At 46.3% G+C, this 25,543-nt stretch overlaps 1 protein-coding gene across 1 annotated transcript in view; it reads right to left on the bottom strand.

Moving 5' to 3' along the window:
- EHD4 (EH domain containing 4) overlaps positions 1–25,543 on the bottom strand; it is a 183,177-nt gene that overhangs the window by 95,599 nt on the left and 62,035 nt on the right. Inside the window, exon 3 of the mRNA XM_078659642.1 lies at positions 10,409–10,506. Within this exon, the coding sequence (XP_078515768.1) occupies positions 10,409–10,506 (98 nt within the window). The remainder of the gene's footprint in view (positions 1–10,408; positions 10,507–25,543) is intronic.

Below are 25,543 nucleotides of genomic sequence, written 5' to 3'. Positions count from 1 at the left end.
TGAAGTCAGCAATGTCTTCGCTGAATTGCGTGCGGGGGCCTGGGGGTCTGTAGATGAGGGTGCCTCTGAGTGTGGTTTTGTGGTCGGTGTGAATCTGGAAGTGAAGGTGTTCGGCGGAAGCGAGGTTGTCGTCGGAACTGGTCGTGATGCGGATGGTGTTCTTATGGACGATGGCGATGCCTCCTCCCGTTTGGTTGGTGCGATCCTTTCGGATGATGTTGTAGGCATCTGGGATGGCTATGGCGATGTCGGGCGCTGATGAGGCGTCGTTCATCCATGTTTCTGTGAGGAAGGCGACGTCCGGCGATGTAGTTTTGAGTAGGTTCCAGAGCTCGATGGGGTGTTTGTGGACTGAGCGGGTGTTGATCAGGATGCACTTTAGGTGGTTAGTGATGGAGTTTTGTTTGGAGTTTGTGGATTTGGTGTGGGTCCTGATGCAGTCGAATTTGCAGGAGAGGCAGGTGAAGGGACCATGGGTGTGTCCTGGGGCGGCTTGATAGCAGTTTGGAAGTCGGCCAGGGTTAAGTGCTGAGAGGGTTGTGGCGTCGTATGTAATACGGGTGGATTGGATTTTGCGGGGACCAGGGGTTCTGGCGCCGGGCGCGGTCCAGGCGCGGACGGGCTTACCTTTGGCACGCCTTCGGCGCGCATGGGGCACGACCGCTGCGCGCGAAGGCATCTGTCATATGTGGATAGTAGAGGGGGAGGGGCGAGGGAGGAGCAGCTTTGAGGCGGGTGCGGGCTGGGGATCCTCGCTCTAGGCAAAATGGCAGCGATAAACAAACCTGATACAGGACGAGATTGGGGCAGACAGATGGATGGCGCTATGGGCGGTGGTACCAGCACAATCAGGCAATACTAGTTATAATTCAGTCCAGCAATGCGAGCGCAGAAATAACCAAGCATCAATTTTAATACAGGCAAGCAGTCAGAGCTACGATGCAATCAGGCAATGATATTTGTTTTTTAAATCCAGCAATGCGAGCGCAAAATAACCAATCTGCACTGTTAATACTGCCAAGCAGTCACAACTACGATACCCAGGCAGCAATCTTGTTCGAGCAAGCAGTCAGAGCCAAGCGCTGCTGTGTCCGGCCAGGGAGCTTGGGGTGCGACCTCTTCTCACGAAGATAGAAGTCTCAGGAACTAAAAGAAATAACCACATTTCTCCAACCTTGAAAGCTCTGAACTGGCTGCCCTACAAGGTAAGACTACACCTAAAGATAGCCTGCATGACCCATAAAGCCCTGCACAGCAATACCCCCAAGTTACATAGCACTAAAGCTAGAGCGATCGGGAGGATGCAGACAATTGCCAAGTGCGAGGTCACTACTACTGAAACCACAATCCTTCCATAAAAAGAGAACTAGTTGCAGAGCTTTTCAGGGATCGCACCAAAGATTTGGAACTCCCTACCTCCAGTGGTACGTGGAATCTCATCGTTTACCTCATGAACAAGTTCACATCCTAAGACTTTAATTCTATATTGACTAATAGTCACCTATGCTATCCATATATTACTTTCTACCTCTTTTGTATTGAATGGCGAATACCGAATGTATGTATACTACCTTAACCTCCTACTGTTTAATAAACTATATATTGTGAAGCGCACAGATTCCCTCCTGGATCATTCTTTGTTGACTACTAGCCACCTATGCTATCCATATACCATCTCCCCCTTTTGTACTGAATGGCGAATACCAAATGTTTATATCCTACATCAGCCATCTAATGTTTAATTACTATATATTGTGAAGCGCTCTGATACTCTCGTGGGTCATGTTCGCGCTATATAAAACTTTATAAATAAATAATAATACTAGGACCACCTTAATTTTTCTATGGCACTCATTCTACCTGTTTACACCAGTCACGATTCCTAGACCACATTTCTAATGTGTAGGAGATTTAACTGCCCCACTTCTGAACTGTCTCTCTCCAGGACATCACAAGTGAGACATCTATGAGCAACTTGCAGTAGTTTGTGATTTCCCCATCAACCCAGATACACAACTTTGACAGCATCTCCATGCTGGTTAAGCCTATCAAACAAGTGCCTTGTGAGCATGGGTGAGGACCTTGAAGGTGCTCCTCTTGTTGATGTGGAGCCAGTGCAGGTCTCTCAGGTGGAGTGTGATGTGGCTGTGGTGAGGGATCTCGAGGATCAGGCATGCAGAGGCGTTGCAGTGGTTTCAGCAGTTTGTCCGGGGCTCTCGTGTAGAGGGCGTTTCCTTAGTCCAGCCTCCTGCTGACGCGGGCCTGGGTGAACGTTTTTCTTGTGTCGGTGGGTATCCACCTGTAGATCTTACGCAGCATGCGGAGGGTGTTGAAACAGGAGGACGAGATGGCGTTGACTTGCTTGGTCATGGAGAGTGTTGATTCGAGGATGAATCCCAGGTTGCGTGCGTGGTCGGTGGGTGTCAGTGCGGTTCCCAGGGCAGCCGGCCACCAGGAGTCGTCCCAGGCTGAGGGGGTGGAACAGAGGATGAGCACCTCCGTTTTGTCTGAGTTCAGCTTCAGACAGCTATTATTCATCCATTCTGCGATGGCTTTCATTTCTTCTTGGAGGTTGGTTTTGGCGGTGAGTGGGTCCTTGGTGAGGGAGAGGATGAGCTGTGTCGTTAGCGTATGAGATGATGTTGAGGTCGTGTAGTTTGGCGACGTGGGCAAGCGGGGCCATGTAGATGTTGAACAATGTCGGGCTGGGGGATGATCCTTGGGGTACACCCAGATGATCTTGGAGGCTTAAGATCGGAAGGGGGGGGGAGGGGGGGAGGCGGACGCTTTGTGTTCTGCCGGAGAGGAAGGAGGTGGTCCAGTCCAGTGCTTTGCCTCGAACTCCTGAGTCGTGGAGGCGAGTGCATAGGGTGCGGTGGCAGACAGTATCGAAGGCGGCTGACAGGTCCAGAAGGATGAGGGCCGCGGTCTCGACGTTGTCCAGCAGGACCCGGATGTCATCAGTGGCGGCGATGAGGGCAGTTTCTGTACTGTGTTTGATGCGCGGACTTGGATAGGTCCAGGATGTTGTTTTCCTCGAGGTAGCGGGTCAGCTGTCTTATTTATTTATTTATTTAATTTCTTATATAGCGCAGGAATAGACTCCTTACGGAGTATCTCCGCGCTATGCTCGTAGAATGTATATAGAGAGGAGGTGTAATGGCTGAGCTGTAGTCTGGTAAGCAGAAACGATCCAATTATTCTTCTAGGAATAGTAAGGTTTTTAACTTTTTCCTGAAGGTGGAGTGGTTCAAGGTTTGCCTTAAGCTAAAGGGCAAGTTGTTCCAGTGGGTGGGCCCCACTAAGGAGAAGGCACGTCCACCTTGTCTGGTCTTTTTTACAAGAGGGGTTTTCACCAGCAGTTGGTTACTTGAGCGCAAGGATCTTTCAGGTTTGTAGGGATGCAGTATTTGACTCAAATATTTGGGGCCGTTTCCGAACAAGCATTTGTGAACGGTGCCACAGGTTTTGAACTTGACACGTTGCCGTATCGGCAGCCAGTGGAGTTCTCTCAGTAAAGGCTTGGAGGGGGTTCGTGGAGGGGCATTCAGAATCAGTCTTGCCGCCGTGTTCTGTACCACCTGTAGACGGTTTATGGCATCCTCGTTAGCTTGTATCAGGAGCCCGTTACAGTAATCGAGGCGACTTATTACCATAGTTTGTACAAGGGTCTTTCTGTAGTTGTCTGGGAGGTAGGGGAATACTCGCCTCAGCAGTCCGATGGTGTGGAAGCATGCCCCTGCGATTGCATTCGCATGCTCTTTCAGAGTTAGATTTTGATCTAACTTAACTCCCAGGTTTTTTACTATGGATTTGGGAGAAGGTACAGGACCTAGGTACAGAGGCCACCAGTCAGGGGACCACAGTATGGAGGATTTTCCAAAAAGCATTACTTCCGTCTTACCGACGTTACATTGGAGCCGGTTAGACGCCATCCAATTGGAAATGGCCCTCATTCCTTCGGCAAAATTTTCCCTTACATTGGCACTGAGAGAATGGAAAGGGTAGAGGAGCTGGGTGTCGTCAGCATAGGACACCGGAGTGAATCCATATTTCCTCACGATCTCTGCAAGGGGGGCCACGTACACATTAAACAATGTGGGGCTTAGGCATGAGCCCTGTGGCACCCCTTTCGTGAGCACCCTTGAAGAGGAACGATAGGGTCCCAAGCTGACGGATTGTGAGCGCCCGGACAGAAAGCTCTCCAACCAAGAAAAGGCCTGTCCTCCAATGCCCACTCCCTTTAGACGGCTCATGAGAATCTTATGAGACACAGTGTCAAAGGCAGCTGACAGGTCCAACAGCACCAGAATCATTGAGCCTCCTCAATCCTGTGCCATCTTGATGTTATCGGTCACGGAGAGGAGTGCTGATTCGGTGCTGTGGTTGGGCCTGAACCCAGATTGTGAATGGTCCAGGCCCCCTGTCGCCTCTATGAAACTGGACATGTGGGTGTTAACATGTTTCTCTGCCAGTTTACTAAGGAGGGGCAGAAGAGAGATAGGGCGGAGATTGGGGAGCTCTGTCCATGGGTGGCTGGAATTTTTTCGGATGGGATTCACTACTGCCTCTTTCCATTGCTGCGGGAGTTTGCCTTCTTTGAAAGAGAGATTCAAGACTTGTTGAATAAGAGGGCAGAGAGCTGTGCTTAGAGTGTTCATTACTCGGGGAGGGAGAAGGTCAAGGGGGGATCCGGGTTTTATATTGTTGAGGAGTGATCTTATGTCATCTACCGTGGTTTCCGGGATGTGGGTGAAAGTCTCGGAGTTAGGCTGTGTGCCGGAGGCACTAGAAATCTCAATGATGTTGGGATGGTTGTCCAAAATTTTATTATAGATGGTGTCAATTTTTTCTTCAAAGAATTGTGAGATCTCATTACACAATTCCTGAGAAAAAGTGTCAGGACTTTCACATGCTAGAGGGTTAGTAAAATTTCGAAGGATTTTATATAATTCTTTAGTCGAATTATCGGCCTCATCTATTTGAGATTGAAGGCTGGTTTTCCTTGCCTTTTTGATATTTTTATAATAGGAGGAGGCAGCCTGTAGGTAGAGCTCTTTACTTTCACTGGAATGATTCTTTCTCCATTGTTTTTCTAGCTTTCTGCATTGTTGTTTCTCTAGTTTTAACGTTTCAGTATACCAGATTTCTTTTTTCCTAGTCAGTGATTGTTTGACCTGTTTTTGAGGAGCTAGAAGGTTTATAGTGTCAAGCAGAGTGTTGTTGAATTTGGCTAGGGCCGACTCGGAGTTATCAGAGTCGGTAAAAATCGGGGTACTCCACGTTTCAGCGAATGCCTCTGGGGTGATCTTATGCCATGGTCTTCGTTTGGTACTCAGATTGGCAGAAGGGCCAGAAAGTTTGGTGGGTTGCATAATGGAGAATTCCAGCATGCTATGGTCAGACCAGTGTACAGGTCTGGGAGAGTGGCAGTGAATGAATGGGGCGTTAGTAAAAATAAGATCAAGGGTGTGTCCTCCCCTGTGGGTAGGGCCACTATTCCGCATATGTAGGCCTAAAAGAGCAAGGTCAGCTAGAAGGAGCTTAGTATCAGAATCCTCTGGTTCATCAACATGGAAATTGAAGTCCCCAAGTAATATAAAGCGTTCTCCATCCTTCATATGTGGGGCAAGTGTTTCAGTCAAGGTTAGTGAGAAGCTGGTATAGGGGCCAGGGGGACGATATACTAAGGCTCCCTTCCAATTGTTCTTAGTTCCGGTGTTAATTTTAAAGATCATAATCTCCATAGAGGGGGTTAAAGTTTGTTCTATTATTGTAATGTGGAGGCTGTCTTTATATATTATGGCAGTACCGCCACCTGTTTTTACCGGGCGATCTTGTCGCACTATTTTATACCCTAAGGGGATTCCTACCGTGGCAGTTGGTACAGTGTGTGGCTTTAGCCAAGTTTCCGTGAGAAAGCATATTTCCGGATCAATGCTAAGGATAGTGTCCCATATTTCAGTGCAATGACGCGGAAATGATCGTACATTTAGGAGGAAACTTTTCCAGTCTATTATTCCTGGCGTGGTGTTTTGTAAGGAACCTGTTGTAATAGTATTAGAGGTGGCTTGGAAACCACAGAAAGAGCAGGAAAAAGGGCCTTCTGAACATAGCCAGGTGTTGTGGGCACATTCCCTAGGACCAGGAGGACGGAGAGCTAATAAAGATTGTGAGGAGTACCTGAGTGGGAGGTCAGAAGAAGTAGCCATTGTAAACAGGGGAGTAGCACGGAAGGAGGCAAGAAGGGTGGCCCCCGGCCCCGTCCTGTCGCGGACGGGCGCAGACGGGCTACTCTTTGGCTCCTCTTCGGCTCCACTGCGCGCGATCACTGCGCGCTCACTGGGGGGCGAGGGCTAAATAGCCCCGGTAGAACCAACTGCTAGAGCGCTAACCGCCAAGCAGTTCCAAACAGGAAGTGGTGTCCTCCCCCTTGCAATCAGAGGGGGGACGAATCAGCGGTCCTAGATACGGCTCCTAAGCAAAGGTACACCGATCTGAAGTATGGTGTGATGCGTGCTAGAATGCGAGCAGCAGATAATTTTTAAAAGACGATTATTTTCCGTTTCAGTGTCTGTTGATGTTTTTTTCGATGACCTTCGCCGAGAACGGAAGCAGGGAGATGGGCTGGAAGTTCTTGAGGTCCCTCGGGTCTGCCTTTTGTTTCTAGAGCAAGGCGTTGATCTTGGCGTGCTTCCAGCTTCCAACCCCTTTAGGACTCTTCGGTTTCGCCAGTCCAACCCACAGCTCAACCCTTGGTAGCTGTGGCACTGAGCAGCAAGGCTTACCCAGATTAACAAGTGTTAAGCATTTAAACAGCACCAAAAAAAACGAGGAGGAAATCGACGTAACACTCAAGAAATCAGGCACCAATTTATAAAAAGAGACTGTATTTTATAGGAATTTAGACAGTATAACAAAAAAGATGCACCGGAGGGTTCTCGTGATAAAGATTTTACAAGCAATATTAATCAAAGCAATTTTACTAAACCGCGAACAAGCATTGGCAAAGTCAATGAACTGGACACTTTTTCAAGGAACACGTACGCGAGTGTCAATGCAGTCAGTTAGTAGTACATGTGGCGATAAACTCTGGCAGGGAGCTAATCAGGGGGACCAGCAAGGAACAGTTACTTTCACAGAAGCAGTGCTCCAGCAGCTCTAGATACTTTATTCGCACTGCAATGGATTGCTATGGAGTGGTACTGATGCAAAGGATGAAGGATGCTGAAGATGCTCTGTAGATGTTGTGGATGCAACAAGGTCAACAGGAGTCTTCCTGCAGAGATTCGTCGGTCCACAAAAATGGTGAGGGGGTCCTAGCTGCCTAGCTGCAGGGTCAATGCCCCATAAAGTCCATTCTGGTCTGTCCAAAGTCCAGTCACCACTGGACTACCAGTCACAATCACAGGCTAATCATTTCCTGACCCATAACTAGTCTTCTGAGGGTCCTGGTAACTCTCCGACAGCACTCGCAGACTCAGCGGACTCTGGTGCAATTCTGTGTGTCGGGTCTTGGTTCTCTGTGCTTAACGACAGAGGTGGTAGCGGTTTGAAGAATTTGGGATACATACATCTTTGGCAGCGTGTCCCTGTGCTGCGAACAGGAGAGTTCTCTGGCCTTGGCTTGAATGAGCTCTGGAGACAGTTTCTTTTTGAGCAAGACCACCAGGTGCAGCAAATGCAGTCTGTCAGTGCAGCCTCTCTTTGATGATCCCTTGGTGCTCATTCGGTCCATCTTCCAAGTTGGTCGAGGTCTGAGGTCTGGGCATCAGGGGTGCCCTATTTATGCTTGTAAAGTGCTCTTGCGGCAGGATGCGGTTGGTAGCCAATGGGTTACCTGGTTCCCTCCCACCTGGGTGACCACTTCCCGGAGAATGTGGCATCTGGCTATCCCAGGATGCATCATTCTGCTCAATCCCAAGTTGGCAAGTCTGCGCTCTCCATTTTCAGACCTTCCTACCCCACCCCAGGAGTGTGGCTACCGCAGGGTTACACGCCCAGGGAAAGCCGGTTTGGCAACCAGTTTTCCCGCTCTGTTCCTCGTACCAGATTATCTACCTCAACAATGGGACAGCCCTCCTGCCTGGTGTTAAACATCTGCTCTTCAAAGGCAGCTTCACCTTTGAAGCCTGCCTTTTGTGGCTAACATGCCAGTTGCTTCCTGCAGGAGGGAAGTGACACACCCCTAGCCTGCAATCCCTCACAGTTTTCCTTTCAGAGAGTTGTTGGTATGTCTCTCCAGGGGGGCAAAAAGCTATCGCGTGGAACATGCTCGATGTGTGCTTGGGAAGACACAGGAGTTTTCAAGGCAACAAAGTGGCGATTTTGCTAAAGCTGCACACTGCACTACATTTGGCAGATAGCTAGATTTGGATTCATAAAGAGTGTGTTTTGTGATTTGATGTAAATCCGTTCAGTAGTTTTTGAATAATAAATGTTGAAAAACGTTGTATATTTCAAGCCGCTGAGGGTCTGTGGGCAGGCAGATCTCGGATTGGATGTCCTCACATCAACAAGGAGTCTTTAAAAAACAGTTTCAAAGAAGACATAAGGGTGAGGGGTAGGGATACCTAATATTTCCTTTGAGGTGGGAGTCTATTAGGGCTCAGGGAAGGGTCCCGAGGGGCTCTGCCTCCCCTTTTCTAAGGAATTCAGCCTCAGGGGATGAGGTCCCTGGGGCTATTAAAGGCTCTAGTAGAGGAGCCAAATCCTTGTGCGGCATGGATGCAGGGTGCAGATCACCGCGCATGGCCAAAAGCTGTGGGGAGTTAGCTTTACGTATGGTAAAAAAATATTAATGTTAAAAAAAACTAGAAATTCACTCAAAAACTTAAGGTTAAAGTAAAATTATAGGTGAGAATGTAAAATTTTAAACAAATAAAAAAAAGACATTTATCTCAAATAACTAATTTGTGCCCTAAGGTAAACTATAACTTGCACCATTGCTAATTACCCCATATACATATTCTAGGACATCTTTCACAATATCACTGCAACATTTGAAATAAAATCATTGATGAATAGATTGTTCATGGTGGGGGCACACGTTATCTAGAACTGGTGAATTTCAGTGTTTTTTTAAAGTTTAAAACCATTATATAATATACACACTCACATACATATAGAGTGGAGCACTCTCAGGCGGGTGTTTCAAATGCGGGGGTGCATCCGCATATCGATTGCCGTAGAAGGTACTGCAGTTCATCTACTATGCACAGTTATGTAAAATGAATAATACCACTCAATCAACAGATCTAAGGATTTGTTCATCGTGTGGGACGGAATGGTGTTAGAAAGGTGTCTACCGAAACGAGTCTGTTGCTGTTAGTTTGTGTCAATAAAAAGACTCGAACGGCCCCCACGAGTGCTTTTCTTTATATGGGATGGAAATCCTGAATTATATGGAGAGCGAAGCGGCAAAATATATATATATATACATATATATATATATATATACATATATATACACACACACACACACACACACACACACACACACACACACAGACACACACACAGACAGACAGACAGACAGACAGACAGACAGACACACACACACACACACACACACACACACACACACACACACACACACACACACACACACACACACACACACACACACACACACACACACACCACATTCCTGAAGAAAAGATGCTAACTCAGTTCAAGAGTGAAACACTGGTTTACTCGTAAACAAGACGTCTTTCGGAATGTGATGAAGGCCAGCAATGGCCGAAACACGTCCTGTTTTAGAGTAAAGCCAGTGCTACATGCTTGAACTGAGTTTTCTTAAAGAAAGTGATTTGTATCGCATTTATCTGCCGGTGGGTTCTTCCGGCTGGGCGCTCCAACCCTCTTGGTCCCGGGGACTTGTACGAGCAGTTTGAGAGAAAATAAATAAATAAATAAATAAATAAATATATAAATATATATATATATCCACCAACTGTATGGCTGCATTAAATAATGCAGCATGAGATTAACTACTTAACAGACCTACAAGAACGTTAGACCAGAAATATTGTGTATGTGCCCATCAGTACATTAATTCAGTTCTCAAATATCAACAATTCTGTCGAAGAACACATATAAGGGGAACCAATATTTAAACTTTTTTGCAATCACAGTAGTCAACCATCACATACTGCGTAAAAGCAGCTTTCACTGCTCACAGAATTCATAAGTATCAATCACTTTTGAAACTGTAAATGCGATCCATTACTTTAAAATGTACATGATCCCTCAGAACAAACAAAATTACTTTTTATAGGTAACTAAAATCTAAGTATCTCAAGACTTCGAGTCATGTTAGGGTACATGTAAGCAGAGAGAAAAATCAGACAGCCATTTAAATATAAACTGAATTTCCTTAATAATCCAAGCTATATTTCAAACTCACCTCTGCTGATACGTTGTTTCTCCCCAGAGAGAATACCAGGAGAATCGATGATGCTGATGCTTTTCAAGACTTGATTTGGCAACTGAGAGCACATAAACCTGCAGGAACAATGCAATGTCACATGACTGTTTACTAAGAATACATTAGAGATCACAGAAAGTTCAAGTTGCAGAGCACACTCTGGAATGAGATCACCGAGACTATTACTGCCAACTTCTTAATGAGCATATAAGTAAGTAGACATATCCCAGTTGCGGAACGGACATTCCAATTAACAAGCATTGGCATAGCCAATAGGTCTCGCCTTTGGGACCTTATAAGTGTTTAGCCAAGCAACAGTTAATGTTGTTGCAGTAAGGATATTGTGCTGCATAACTAAATACTTATAAGGTCCCAAAGGAGAGACCTATTGGCTATGCCAATGCTTGTTAGCTGGTAGAGGCTGGGCAGAGCACGCGCAAGTGGTATACATGGCCAATCGTAGCCATAGTAACCAACACCGTCACACACATGGCTGCCAGAGACATGGCGCACCTAAACGGACTACAGGATCAGACACAGTAGTAACCCCTATGATGATAGTGGTATTCAAGCGGGTACCCACTAGGTCTATGCCATAGGATGCAGACTCCGCATTTGATGTGCACCCGCGATGCTTTGTTAGCGACCTGACACGCAGCTCATCAACGGGACAGACTTACAAACAAACAAGAACATTCTAACCAAGCTCAAACACATTCTGTAATTAAACCGTTCCATCAAAAAATATAAATCTATTCATAATGACAAAATAAGGAAACAGGTCTCTCTACACTCAGCAAGAGATGTGAACCCGGAGGGCAACCAGCAACATCTGAATAACCAGCAGCGGCAGCAGAAACGTACAGTTGCCAGCAGGGGGTGGGAGAGAGAGAAAGGGAAAGAGTGAGAAAGAGAGAGAGGGAGAGACAGAGAGGTAAGGGGACATGCATCCTAGTGGTCATGCAATGGAGTAGCACCATTACGCGAGGCCAACATTGTTGTAATGCTAGGACCCGGACTGATTCTTGCTGACATGTTGTTGAGAGATTTAAATGCTAAATGAGAAGAACAATAGTTACTTACCTGTAATCTGTGGTTCTCCAGTATTGGTGTCTTTCATAGATTCACATGCCTGAATCATTCCCCGTCGTCGGAGTGGGAGTCCCACGGTACATAAAAAAGCAATAAAATGCTATAAATATATAGTAATACCAATAGAAATGAACCAGGAAGTAAAACAGCCAATGGTACAGTAGGCAAAAACTTCCACATCTATGACCCTCATAGTCATTATGTATAGTCCAAACTACAGCCAATCAGGCGCCAGCACCCACCAGAATGTTCTCCCCAGAGGCTCAGGCTCTCAGATTTTCTCGCAAGGAGTGAAGGTAAACCATAATAGCCTAAAAAGCCTCTGAGGGGAGGTGGGCGGGTTGCATGTGAATCTATGAAAGACACCAATACTGGAGAACCACAGATTACAGGTAAGTAACTATTGTTCTTCTCCAGTATTAGGGGTGTCTTTCATAGATTCACATGCCTGAATCAGAGTAGCTAGCAGTACATATCTTTGCTGAACAGACGCTCATAACACCCAGCTTGTCAGTTAGTAATGCAAATAACAATGCAAAGTGAATATACACATATCGTATAAAGCATAACATAATGCAATCATGAAAATATGTGAAAACATAACATAAGAAGCGTCTGACAGCAGAAAACAAGGAGGTGGGAAACAGAGGCTCACCTTAATGAAACAGATTCCGTAGAACAGCTCGACCCACAGAAGTATCAGCCTCGCTGATGGACTCTAGACAGTAATGTCTGGTAAAGGTATGGCGACTCGCCCAAGTAGCCGCTTTGCAGATCTGCTGAAGAGGGACTCCAGCAAATAAGGCCGTAGATGAGGAGACTGCTCTTGTAGAGTGCGCTCTGGGCGCAGATGGTAAAGGTCTCCCAGCCTGTGCATGGCAAAAGGCAATGGCAGCAGATATCCATCTTGCAATAGTCTGTTTTGATACTGCCTGCCCCTTACGAATCGCACCGTAGGTAATGAACAACTGGTCAGAGGTGCGTACAGTAGAAGTTCTTTGTAGATAGAATTTAAGACATCTTCTAATGTCAAGCGAGTGTAAAGCTCTTTCCGCAGGAGTTTGCGGGTCTGGAAAAAATGATTTAAGAACAACAGGTTCGTTCAGATGGAAATCCGAAGGTACTTTAGGAATGTATTTGGGATTTGTGCGAAGTATGACAGAATCGCTTGTGAATTGGAGGAAAGGATGATGAACAGTGAAAGCTTGGATATCACTAACTCTCTTGGCGGATGTTAAGGCTAAAAGCAGTGATACCTTCCACGAAAGATACTTCAAGTCAGCTCGATGGATGGGCTCAAATGGGTGACGCATGAGTTGACCCAGGACCACATTCAGATGCCACAAAGGAGGTGGACGACGTACGGGAGGGAACATTCTAAAGAGGCCTTTAAAGAACTGTTGGATAATTCTTGCTGAATACAGAGAATTGGACCCATCCTGTCGATATCTGGATATTGCAGCCAGAAATACCTTTAAAGTAGCATGGGACAGACCTGTTCGTGCCAACTGCAAGAAAAAAGGAAGAATTTCCTCAGGCTTTGCCAAAAAAGGGTGAACACCTGCTGAACGGCACCAGATACAGAAGCGTTTCCATTTGAGACTGTAAGTCTTGATGGTAGCGGGTGCTCTAGCTTTGGCCAACACCTCTTTACAGTCTGCCGGGATGTTCAAGTGTGCAAACTCATGGTGTTCAGGAGCCAAGCCGCTAATCTCAGCGATGCTGGGTCCGGATGGAAGACTTGACCCTCCTGAACACTGAGCAAGTTCGGGATTGGATGTAACTGAATTGGTTTGCTCTCTGATAGTAGGAGGAGCTCCGTAAACCAATACTGGCGCGGCCATCTGGGCGCGATCAGGATCAGTCGGCAAGGTTCCTTCCTCATCTTCCGCAGAACCTTGGGGACTAACGGAATCGGTGGGAAAGCGTACGCAAACCTCAGGGACCAATCGATGGAGAACGCATTCCCCAGAGAATTCTTGTGGGGGTGCCAGCTGGCGAAGCTCAGGCATTTGCTGTTGGTACTTGTCGCAAATAGGTCTAGGTCTGGCCAACCCCACTGATGAAAGATGTGGTCCACTGTGTTCTGGTGAAGCTCCCATTCGTGGTTGGTGATCGTTGTCCTGCTGAGTGCGTCCGCAAGCACGTTTTCCGTTCCCGGAACATGCACCGCATGCAACTGTACATTGTGGTGAAGAGCCCATGTCCATAATTCCTGCGCCTCTTGAGACAGGAGAAGAGATCGAGTTCCTCCCTGTTTGTTGACGTAGTGCATACTTGTTGTGTTGTCTGTTCTTATCAACACATTGGTGTTCTGAATGATGGCACAAAACGCCTTGAGGGCAAGAAAAATGGCTCTCAGTTCCAAACGATTGATGTGCCACAGTTTCTGTTGCACAGTCCATTTGCCACTGATCGTGAGGCCTTGTAGATGAGCCCCCCAGCCCTCGAGGGATGCATCTGTAGTGATGGTGAGACTTGGTGGTTCTTGAAGGAACGCATGACCCTGACTGAGATGACACCTCTGTGTCCACCACAGAAGAGACTCCTTCATGAGTGGTGTGATTTGAATGAGGTCCTCGAAAGTGCCTGAAACCTGTTGCCATTGCAAGGCTAGTTCCTCCTGAAGCGGCCTCATATGAAGCCGGCAATTTGGAAGTAATGGAATACAAGCCGATGCCATCCTCAGAAAGGATTTGTATAGTCGGACAGAAACTGACTTTCTTTGCATGAGATCTTGTGCTAGCCGACTTATTTTCATTTGTCTCTCCTTGGAGACGAAAGCTTTGCATTTGTGAGTGTCCAACATTGCTCCTAAGAATGCTATTCTTTGAGACGATTGCATTTGGGATTTGGAGAAATTTATTGTCAGGCCTAGAGACTGAAACAGATGGAGACACTGTTGAAGATGACTTTGAACGGTGCCATGAGAATTGGCCTTTATAAGGCAATCGTCCAGATATGGGAAAATTTGTATTCCCTCCAGCCGGAGGTGCGCAGCTACTGGAGCTAAAACTTTCGTAAAAACTCTTGGAGCTGACCGTAGTCCAAAAGGAAGGACTTTGAATTGGTAGTCCCTGCCAGCCACCCTGAAGCGAAGGAATTTCCTGTGGCGAGGTAGGATGGGGATGTGGAAATATGCATCTTGGAGGTCTAGGGTGACCATGCAATCTCCTGCTGTTAGAAGATGCAAAATTTCTTGAAGAGAGAGCATCCGGAATGTCAATTTCCTTAGATATTTGTTTAATGCACGAAGATCGAGGATCGGGCACCACTCCCCGTTCTTCTTTCTGATCAGGAAGAACCTGGAGTAAAATCCTAGTCCTCTCATCCTCTGAGGAACGCTCTCGATAGCTCCTTTTTGTATCATCATTTTGATTTGGGTAAGCAGCTCCTTCAGGTGAGCTGGAGGCGGGCCCTTTGGCGGTACATTCGGGGGGAATTTTTCGAATTCTAGGGCATGGCCCCTGGCGACAATATCCAGGACCCATTTGTCCGTTGTTATCGACTGCCAATTGGAGTAAAATTTGGATATTCTTCCGCCAAGTCTTTTGAGAGGGTGGAAAGACGGTGGTGGCAGGTGAAAAATGTCATTGTCGCTTGTCCTTGCCGCGGTAGGTAGCCTTACCCCTGTTTGGGGTGTATTGAGATCTTTTCTGCCCATAAGACTGGTAACGCTGAGTTTGGTAGCGCTGATTACCCTGCCGGTATGAGGATTGTTGATGTTGTTGCTGGTATCCACCTCTATTGAAGGACGTTCCTCGTCCTCTCGCTCCTCGAAAGGGCGGCTTGTGGAATTGTAGAGTGCCTAAGGATCTGGCTGTTTCGGTATCCTTTTTGATAGTCTGTAAGGCCTCCTCTACCTTGGGGCCGAATAAATATTCGCCATCAAATGGCATGTCTAGAACTCGGTTTTGTACTTCCTGTCTGAAGGTAGTGGAACGTAACCACCCCTGTCTACGTAGAACCGCAGCTCCTGCCAATTGGCGAAATCCTGTAGATGCAACATCAACAGCTGAATCAATTATCTCTTCAGAGGTCCTTTGACCTTCATGGAGAATTTGGAGTGCCTCCGCCTTGGATGGCTCAGGGAGTAGATCAATAAATGGTGAGATGTCAGACCACATTTGACGGTCGTACCGACCTAAGATGGCTAATGCGTTGGCAGCACGGACAGTCGTTGCAGCCATGGTGGAAACTCGTTTTCCTATTGAGTCTAGGCATCTGCCATCTCTATCCGGCGGCGCCGTAACTGCAGAGGACGGATTTCTGGCCCTTTTCTGAGCCGCCTGGACAATTACCGAGTCAAGTTTTGCTTGTCCAATGAGACAGGCAGGCGTCTTGTCTGGAGCTTTATATTTCTTATCAATTCTTGGCAAGACTGGAGGAATGGAAGCCGGCGTTGACATCACCTTAACACCTTCCTTCCAGATGAATTCCACAATGGGTATTGTCCTAATTTGTCGCCTGGGTTGATCTTTAAAATCGTAAAGAAAACATTCTTGTTGAGTATGCTCCATTTTCATATGAAAACGTGCGGTCGCACGCTCCATCAGCAAATGAAAATTCGCTACATCAACAGGAGGGGAGGCCGACGCAGTCTGAGGAGATGTTGAAGGAGATTGTACCTGATAGTCCTCCCACTCCGATAAATCATCCACTTCTCCTTCTTCCCGTTGGTCGTCATCTTCCGAGGATTGCGGGTCCTCTTCGTGAGCAGGTTGTGGGTGTGAAGGTGGACACACCGATGGGAGCACGGGTGGAGGCGTTTCCGAAATTGGAGTTGCCTGTCCAGAACCTGCCGATTCCGAAGGGGGAAACCTCCGATAGTAATCGTCCAGCATAACCTGTAAGTTGGATATTAAATCCAAAGGCACTTGAGCAACAGGGGTACTCACAGGCATCGATACCTCAGCAGGAGAGTGAGAAACCTCATATTCATCATCTTGAAGTTTAATATGTAACTCCGATGGACTAGTGGCTTGCCCAAAAGTATTCTGGACCATCTCATTGACACTGTCAGAATCCAGCAGTTGGTCTGGGACTTCAGATGACACCTTGTGAGGTGAAACACGAAGGGGTGAAAGCCTCATTACAGTGTTGCGCAGTTGTTCTGCTGCTTGCCGTGGTGTTAAAAACACCGTCGACGGAGACCACACCTGTAGTGCCGTGCATGAGGATAACTGCGGCGTCGTCGGAGGGTTAACTCCCGATGGATTTGTCGTCGACGGATCACCTCTCGTCGACGGGACACTTTTCGGCAACGGAATAGTCGTCGTCGACGGGACACTCGTCGTCGACGGGACACCTTTCGTCGACGGGACACTCGTCGTCGACGGGATAGTCTTCGTCGACGTAACACCCATCGTCGACGTAACACTCATCGTCGACGTGACACTCATCGTCGACGGGACACTCTTCGTCGACGGGACACTCTCCGTCGACGGGACACTCTCCGTCGACGGGACACTCTTCGTCGACGGGACACTCTTCGTCGACGGGACACTCTTCGTGGACGGGACACTCTTCGTCGACGGTGTTATTTTCGTCGACGGCGTAGAGCCGGACGACGAGCTCGTCGACGGAGTCTTTTTCGTCGGTGGTAAAGCCTTTAAAGGCGTCGACGACGAGGCGTCGACGACCGACGTCGACGAAATAGGCCTCACAGAAACAAAAACCATCGTTGGAGACACCGTAGACGAGGACATAACCATACTAGGTTTAGGAGATGAAAATGTTACCGTAGATGTCACTGAAGTCGTCGTTCTCGTCGACGAGGAAGCTGAAGAGGACTTCACAGGAGGCGGAGATGAAGTCTGTGGTAACATCCTGTCAGAAGATAGGGAAAGCTTGAGTTTTTTCCCCTTTGTGGAAGCAGAAGCGCCTTCCATGCCCTTGGAGGTGGGGACAGCCTGAGAAGTGGAAGGCTGATCCTGTCCTTTAGCAGGTGGTTGTTTTTTAGGCAGTTTAGCCTTGGGAGATGACAGTCCCTCAGGCGCAGGTCTCTTCCTGGAGGCTGAAGTGGAAGCAGAGGTGACACTGCCTACTTCAGAAACAGGATTAGAAGAATCCTTTAGCCTCTTCAACCACAGCAGTAAACGACCCTCTCTATCCCGGAGAGTCTTCTGAGGCATGGTTCTGCAGATCTTACAGTCAGAGGCCTGGTGATCTGGGTAGAGACAATAGATACACTTTTTGTGTGGATCTTTCTCAAAAAGCCGAGGCTTACCACAGCAGTCACAGGCTCTAAAGAGAGATTTCTTTGAAGACATCCTGAAGAGAAGACACAGATGAAGTTAGAAGTTAGAAAACTGAGCAGAGCTCAGGGAGACTCCCTTCACATGACGTGCGGTAGAAAATCTGAGAGCCTGAGCCTCTGGGGAGAACATTCTGGTGGGTGCTGGCGCCTGACTGGCTGTAGTTTGGACTATACATAATGACTATGAGGGTCATAGATGTGGAAGTTTTTGCCTACTGTACCATTGGCTGTTTTACTTCCTGGTTCATTTCTATTGGTATTACTATATATTTATAGCATTTTATTGCTTTTTTATGTACCGTGGGACTCCCACTCCGACGACGGGGAATGATTCAGGCATGTGAATCTATGAAAGACACCCCTAATACTGGAGAATTAAACAGATTGCTTATGACTTTTTTACCTAAGCCAGATTCTTTGTACTGGAAGTAGGTTTGATAGGTACAACATAGGATAGCTATTAGTAGGGTGAGGGGTAACTGATGTGGGCTTCTTTTACGACTGTGCCTTGCGTTTTCTCCATTTCCTTTATAATAATATATTTTATTTCAACAGGTTATATTCTGATTTGACTTTGAGCTTTATATGTATTGATAGACCGATGTTTACAGGTTTGGCCGTAATAGAGAAGATACACTGCAAAACATGTAAAGCCATCCTGATATATTACTTCCTTTCTTATGCATCTTCACTAACTGTGGAACTCATAAATATTTGCTGTTAAAATGGATGAAAAGGCTACACTACAAGCAACCAGCCATGAAGAATAGTAATGCTGAAGCCGCACGGCTGTCAAACGAACACCATCAAAGGTCACACTGACCTGAACAGACTCAAGCTAACTAGACTCCTGCAACAAAGTGTGTCTGCAAAGAGCAGCAGAATGAACCATGGCTCCACCAATAGAATTGGTGGTGGTGTAAAAATCAATAGATGAGTCAACTCAGGAAAAAAAGGGGGGAAGCCTGCAGAAAAGGGTACACTCATCAATGCAAATTGAAAAGGGAGGGAGGAGACATGCTCAGAGTCTGACCCTCCCAGACTAGCCCGAAACCTGCTTAGGGCTGCATCCGCTTGGGCTCCAAAAAGATGAATCCCATCAAATGGCATGTCAATTAGGACAGACTGGACAACTTCCGAAACCCAGACACCCGGAGCCATGTGTGCCGGCGCAATACCACAGCAGATGCCATGGACCGCCCAATGGAGTCAGTGTAATCCATTTCACACTTGAAGAGCAGTCTGGCTGCCCGACCGCCATCTGAAATTAACTGACCCAACTCGCCCCTTCAACCCCAGGGTAAGAATTGGTCCAAAAACTCCCACAAGGTATGGAGAAAACATCAGAGGATGCAGACCGTATTAATGGAGCTTAACCAGTTCCGTGCTGCCATTGGCCGACGGGAGGACTACCTCCCTAGTGCTGCCGTCTGACAACGGCCGACGTAGCCCCGCCTACCCTTTAGAACGCCCGCACCGTGGCGGAAAAACCGCCGCGGTTAAGGCGTTAAAGTCGCAAGAATCCTGTTCAATGGACTCTTTATCAAGAGGGGAATGTGGGAAGTTCTCCATCTCTGGGTAATGGCCTGGACCCCGCGCTGTGGTGGATCGGCTCCCTAACAAGGCAAGCGGGGTCACCAGGGGCAAGACGGTATGTGTGGGTAAAAATGAGGTCCACTGGCACACTTGACTCAGGTTTTGGCCATGTTCCCAATAAAATAAAATGGCCTCACAAGAAGGTAGCACCGACTCACCCCCGACTAGCCGGAATGAAGGACCTCACTAAGGGGGTCTGTATCCTATAGAGTGAGATGCAAGACATCAGCCACTCTCCTCAAAACCTCTGCTAAAGAGGAGCTGGCTTCCGAGGCAGGGCCAGAAGGGCACAAAGGGGAGGAAGCATGGGGCAAATATAGCCCGCTCACTTCATCCAGCTGTCCAACCGAGTAGGGGCCACTGGCTGCTCCAAGGGGGTCATCTCCTCATAACCTTCCCCTAACCGGACTTGTGGATCCTCCACAGAGGTGACAAAGCCTCAAACGGCTCCAAGGATGACGAACGGCATCAAGGAGACTCCATGCCTACATCCACCTTGGAAGGAGGAGAGACGTCAGCCGGTATCTGTGCAGATATCCGGATGCAGTGAAGCAGACTCTACAGTGCACAACGACTCCAGCTCGGAGTCTACTGGCGCCGGAACGACAGGGACAATAAGGGCGACCGAATTCGTGCTGGAGCCAAACGATGCCGTGCCAGAGTAGACTGACTCAATCGGTGGCCTCAAAGGACCGGTGCCTCAGAGTCCGAGGCTGGAACTGCCACCGAAGGCAAACCCACTGGTGACGACGCAGTTATGGTACCGACGATTTCCTTGGGGCCCGCAGGCGCTCCAGAGGGGGATGAGGGCAAAAGTATAAACTGTCGTCCGCACACCGGAGGGGACTTATATGGCTTCACTGACATCATGACCGGAGTTGACGCCATCACAGAGCCATGCAACGCCATCCCCCAGGACGCAGAGGTACTGCTGAAAACTTTCCAGATCTAGGCTGGCACCTGGGGAGAATTCAAAAGTTAAGGAATCTGCTGCTAGATGTCTCCATCAGTTGCTCCTTTTAGCAACAGAGCTGATATTTCCTGTTGGGGTTTGGTGTTGTATTGATAATTTGTATTTGCGAGTGTTGTATTGATAATTTGTATTTGTAATGTGGAACATCAGTAGGAGTAGTAATGAGCTCCAGATAGTAACCATGTTGAATAATGTCCAACACACATTGGTCTGCTGTGATTTATTTCCATGTTGAGAAAAAGTTTTGAAGACTAACGTCAAGAGGTGTTAAATGGTCGGGGAAATGGTGAAGATGTCACTGTTTGGTATTTTTATTTGGGTTACGGGTATTATTTACATGAGAAATTTGCCAAACCGTGAGCTTTTGGAGAAAATGGAGAATAAGTGCTGCAGAAGAAAGCATCTGTTTTTCCCCTGCAAATGTTATCAACAAAGGATTTGTGGTGCTAAAATCACCATCTTCCCTGCTTTCAGGAACAGGCAGACTTTTGTCAGAAATCTAAAATTTCTATACAGTGTTGGCATTTTACTGGGACATAGCCTATTTTTGTGCTTTCAGCCTGCTTCCAGTTAGTGGTAGAAATGGGTATGAAACCAATAATGGATGCCAGAAAGCTATACATTTCTGAAAGTAGACAAGGGGGTCATTTGTGTAGATTCTTTAAGGCTTTCCTATAGAAAGTAACAGTTGAAATAAAGAAATATTGAAATTAAGTTGAAAAAACCCAGCAATTTGTGCCTACATTTTCACACGTAACTTCTTTTAACTATGGTAGATTTTTATTTTTCAAAGCAATATACCATTACGTCAAGGGGACCCTTCTGGTTGCGGGGATATATGGGGCTTGTGGTTTCACCAAGAAGCCAAGGTACCCAGAGCCAATAAATGAGTTAAACCTTGCAATGGGTTTTCATTGTGTACCGGGTATACAGCAATTAATTCGGTCAAATAAAGAGTAAAAAAAATAGGTCTCAAGGAAACCTATGTATTTATGAAATAGGAACAAGATATGGAGTTTAAAAACAGTGGTTATTTGTGCAGCTCTGAATTTGTAACTACCCATATTAGCATGTGAATTAGAGGGTATTTTTCAAAATGACTTTTTTATCACACTGTCTTACAACTGGAAGGCACAAGTGCCTAGAAAGACAAATGGTAATAAGTACTATTCTGTGTTCTCCTAAGTCTCACAAAATAAATGGTACCACACTTGTGCGGGTAGGCCTAGTTGCCAAAGTTTTCCACTGAAAACGTAACCATTTTTTGCAATGTGCCTAGTTGTGGATTTTGGGCCCTAGCTTAGCCAGCACCTAGGGAAACCTACCAAACCTGTAAATTTTTTTAAACTAGAAACCCAGGGGAATCCAGGATGGAGTGAATTGTGTGGTTCTAATCAAGTTATGTTACCCAGAATCCCTCAAAAACCTCAAAGTTTGTAAAACAAAAAATACTTTCTTCACATTTCTGCAATGTAAAGTTCTGGAATCTGCAGGGAACCACAAACCTCAACCCACCCAGAATCCCCCCAAGTCTGCAGATACAAATGGTACCTCACTTCTGTGGGTAGGCCCAGTGCCTGCAACAGGATATGGCCTAAAACGTATTGTGGAGACATCATAATTATTTAGCACAAAACAACCAGGCTTTGGAAGGGAGTCAACTGCGTTTTTGGTCCCGGGCTTAACGGCACCTAGGGAAACCTACTAACCCCAGACATTTCTGAAAACTAGACACTAGGGATAGTTGAGGTAGGATTGGCTTGCAAGGATCCCCCGATGTTTTCTTACCCAGCATCCCCTGCAAACTTCAAATTTAGCTAAAAACAAAAAACACTTTTCCCTCATATTTCTGCGAGGGAAAGTTGTGGGCTCACTGGGCAGACACACATTTTCTACCACCCGCATCGCCCAGATCTCCTGATAAATATGGGGTGGGCCAAGTATCCGCGTTAACTATTGTTTTACTACACTCACTGCGCATATCCAGACACTAAGTCGCAAATTACTCACTAAGCCAATGCAAACGCTACTGCGTCATTGGCAGTATGTTCATGGTGACACCAGGAACGTTTGGAGCGCGTTTTTTCTAAACTTAGATCAGCGCAGCGAGTGTAGTAAAACTATAGTTAACCCCACTGATAAACACTAACACCATTTAGACACCAAAATGCACAATTTGCATTAGTATAATAAAGTTTGTTGAAATATAAACTACATGGCCCAGAATGCAGCGTAAGACACAATGAGGTGTAAGAGTATAAATAGCGGAATAGAAAAGGGACACTTGTAGAACACTGCCGTGAACAAGGACTACGGTTTGAAACGCGTAGGAGTTTTGCTTGCAATTTGAAATAAACCAACTTGAAACCACCAAGAAGTGTGCCGCGCTATCTTTGTATTGAAATACTTATGAGACACTGTCCTGGTCTCAACGCGGGCACCGACTGAAAGTGCTCCCTCTGTGACGGGACAAAGTGAGAGAAAGTAACCAAACAGACAGAGGAGAACCCGCCATCGAGACCCGTGAACCCGCGAGAAAGTAAAGATAAGCTGCCGAACAAAGTTACGAATGCTGTTGATTGAGGAAAGGATCTTAAAAAGCAGCCGGGAATCGGAGGAAACAAACAACGCGGCACCTCGCAGAACACCTGGTAGAGCACCAACGTGCTGAGTCGGAGGACGCGGACACGTTCGGGAGTCTCCCAGGTAAGAGCATGCATGCGAGTATGTGCTGATGATGCCGCAGTGAGGAGGAATGCAAAAATAACAGCTACCAGAAGCCTTGCAGCTTCGAAAATAGAAAATCATTTCCGATAATACCTTTCTTGGGTGGGAGAATCAAATCGCGCAACGGGCTAACGCAAACATCACCCGTCTCTTTGAAAAAAACCGTTAATGTTCTAAACAAGTAACACACTTTACCACGTGAAATTGACGTGTAACATTTATACAGCTGTGACTAACCACAAGACGTTTTAGCTTGAAAATCGACAAAAAAAGTACAACGCAAGATGGAGGAAAGAACAGCGCGTAGAATAACGAAAGCTGAAAGTATGTTTCAGCGAGGTGCAAAAACAACGACAAATGTGGAAAAAGGTGGCAAGGCAACACAACAGACGGGCTTCTGCGCTTCGTTATTAATTTGCTCCCGGGTGGGCCAAATCCCAGGGGCATAAGCAAATTAAACGTCCTCCGCCTCCTTGGCAACTTAACATAGTCTTGTCACAGCTCATGAAAACACCTTTTGAACCAATTCACATGGCTGAGTTGCAATTTCTCTCATGGAAAGTAGCATTACTTCTTGCTCTCACATCAGCCAGGAGAGTCAGCAAAATTCAAGCTTTTTCAATTCAAGATCCCTTCATGCAATTCAGATCGGATAGGGTGCTGCTTAGAACTAATCCAAAATGTGTCCCTAAAATCCTTCTTCCTTTCATTTAAATGAACCAGTGATCCTGCCTACGTATTTCAAGAATCCGAGCACTGCAGCAGAGAAAGCTCTTCATACTTTGGACATTGGGAGATGTCTTAAGTTTTATAATGAAAAGACAAAATCTTTTTGTAAATCAAATCAGTTGTTTATTGCTTACTCAGGATCTAGAAAAAGTTTGGCTCTTTCAAGATCCTCCATCTCTAGATGGATTGCATCCGACATTGTCTTCTGTCAAGAAAAAGCGTGAAAACCTCTGTGCACAAAAGTAGGTACTCATGGTACACGGAAGATGGCAACTTCAACTGCATTGATAGCAGGCTTGTCGCTTCCAGACATATGCAGAGCAGCAACTTGGTCAAATGTCCATACATTTACCAAACATTATTGTCTGGACACAGAATGGAAAGCAGATGCAGCAGTGGGACAAGCAGTTCTACGACACCTTTTTAAATAAGGTACATGTTTTTTAAATGTACAATTACTTTTCTGTAATGTTGGTTATACACAAAGGTTTCTTAATGACAAAAGTTGTTGCATGTTTTTCTTAATGAGTTTATACATTTTTTTTTTTTTAAAAGAGAGCTTACGGCGCAGAGCCCTGAGACAAAGAGGGCCTAGCCTAGAAACGCTCTTAGAAAAGGACTGCTATCTATTCTGATACAAGCATGTGAATCTATGAAAGATACTATACTGGAGAAAAAACGAGTTACTTACCTGTACACTATGGTTCTCCAGTATTATCTTTTATAGATTCACAAGCGCCCGCCCACCTCCCCGTTTCTTCTAGGTAGACCATCTTTATCTCTGGTTTCTTACAATGCTCACTCTTGGGCTGTTGGAAATCTGAGGTATGGTGGCTCTGCTGGGAATGGTGTAGGCTGGTGCTGGCAGCTGATTGGCTGTAGTTTGGTCCACATAATGAGGAGAGAGGTTGCCTATTGTTTTACTACTCTATGGTTTCCAGGCAGTTTTTTCTTCTACTGCTATGGTTATTCTTTTACCGGGAGACTCCCACCATGACGACGGGGAAGATACAAGCATGTGAATCTATGAAAGATACTATACTGGAGAACATGGCCTTACTAATAGAACAGGCAAGGTACCGCTCTCTAAATCTACATCTATGCTATGTAGATTTTCATTCAGCTTTGATGCGGTGCAGAGAAACGTCTTATGGTCCAAGCTGTTGAACTGGGGAATTCATCCTCTCCTATTAAGAGCTATCCATTGCTGCACATAGGCACCTGGACAAGGGTCAGTTCGGGTAATGATTTCCCCAAACAATTACACAAGAAATGGACTAAAACGAGACTGAGTACTGGCTCCGCTTTTATTTAATTTGTATCTTGCGGAAATGTCTCCTGCCCTAAATAGGGTCAATTCTAACGCTTCACATATTACGCTGCTTACGATGTTGTTTTGATTAGCTATACAAAGGTTGGGCTACAGCATTTAATCAACACAACCTCTCAGTATGCTGATCCTAGGCTAAGAGTTCATCTAACTAAAACCATGCTTGTATCAAGAGGAAGATCTTCACCTACACACCATATAGGAGGGATAGTTTTGGAAACCGTGCCAGAGTATAAATATTTGGGGGTGATTTTTGATTCTATAGGCTCATTTAGGAACTAGAGTTCTGCAAAACAAGGAAGAAATAATACACTATCTGCCGCTTTCTCTTTATTACGGAACTTTTTAAAAGGCCTGCCCCTACATCCAATCCTGCAAGTAATGACCGATACACTTGACCTGTCTCAG

This window comes from Lissotriton helveticus, chromosome 9, assembly GCF_964261635.1.
Source record: "Lissotriton helveticus chromosome 9, aLisHel1.1, whole genome shotgun sequence".
Classification (NCBI taxonomy): Eukaryota; Metazoa; Chordata; class Amphibia; order Caudata; family Salamandridae; genus Lissotriton; species Lissotriton helveticus.
Note: the sequence above shows the minus strand (reverse complement) of the source record. Positions and strands in the feature narration are given on the sequence as shown.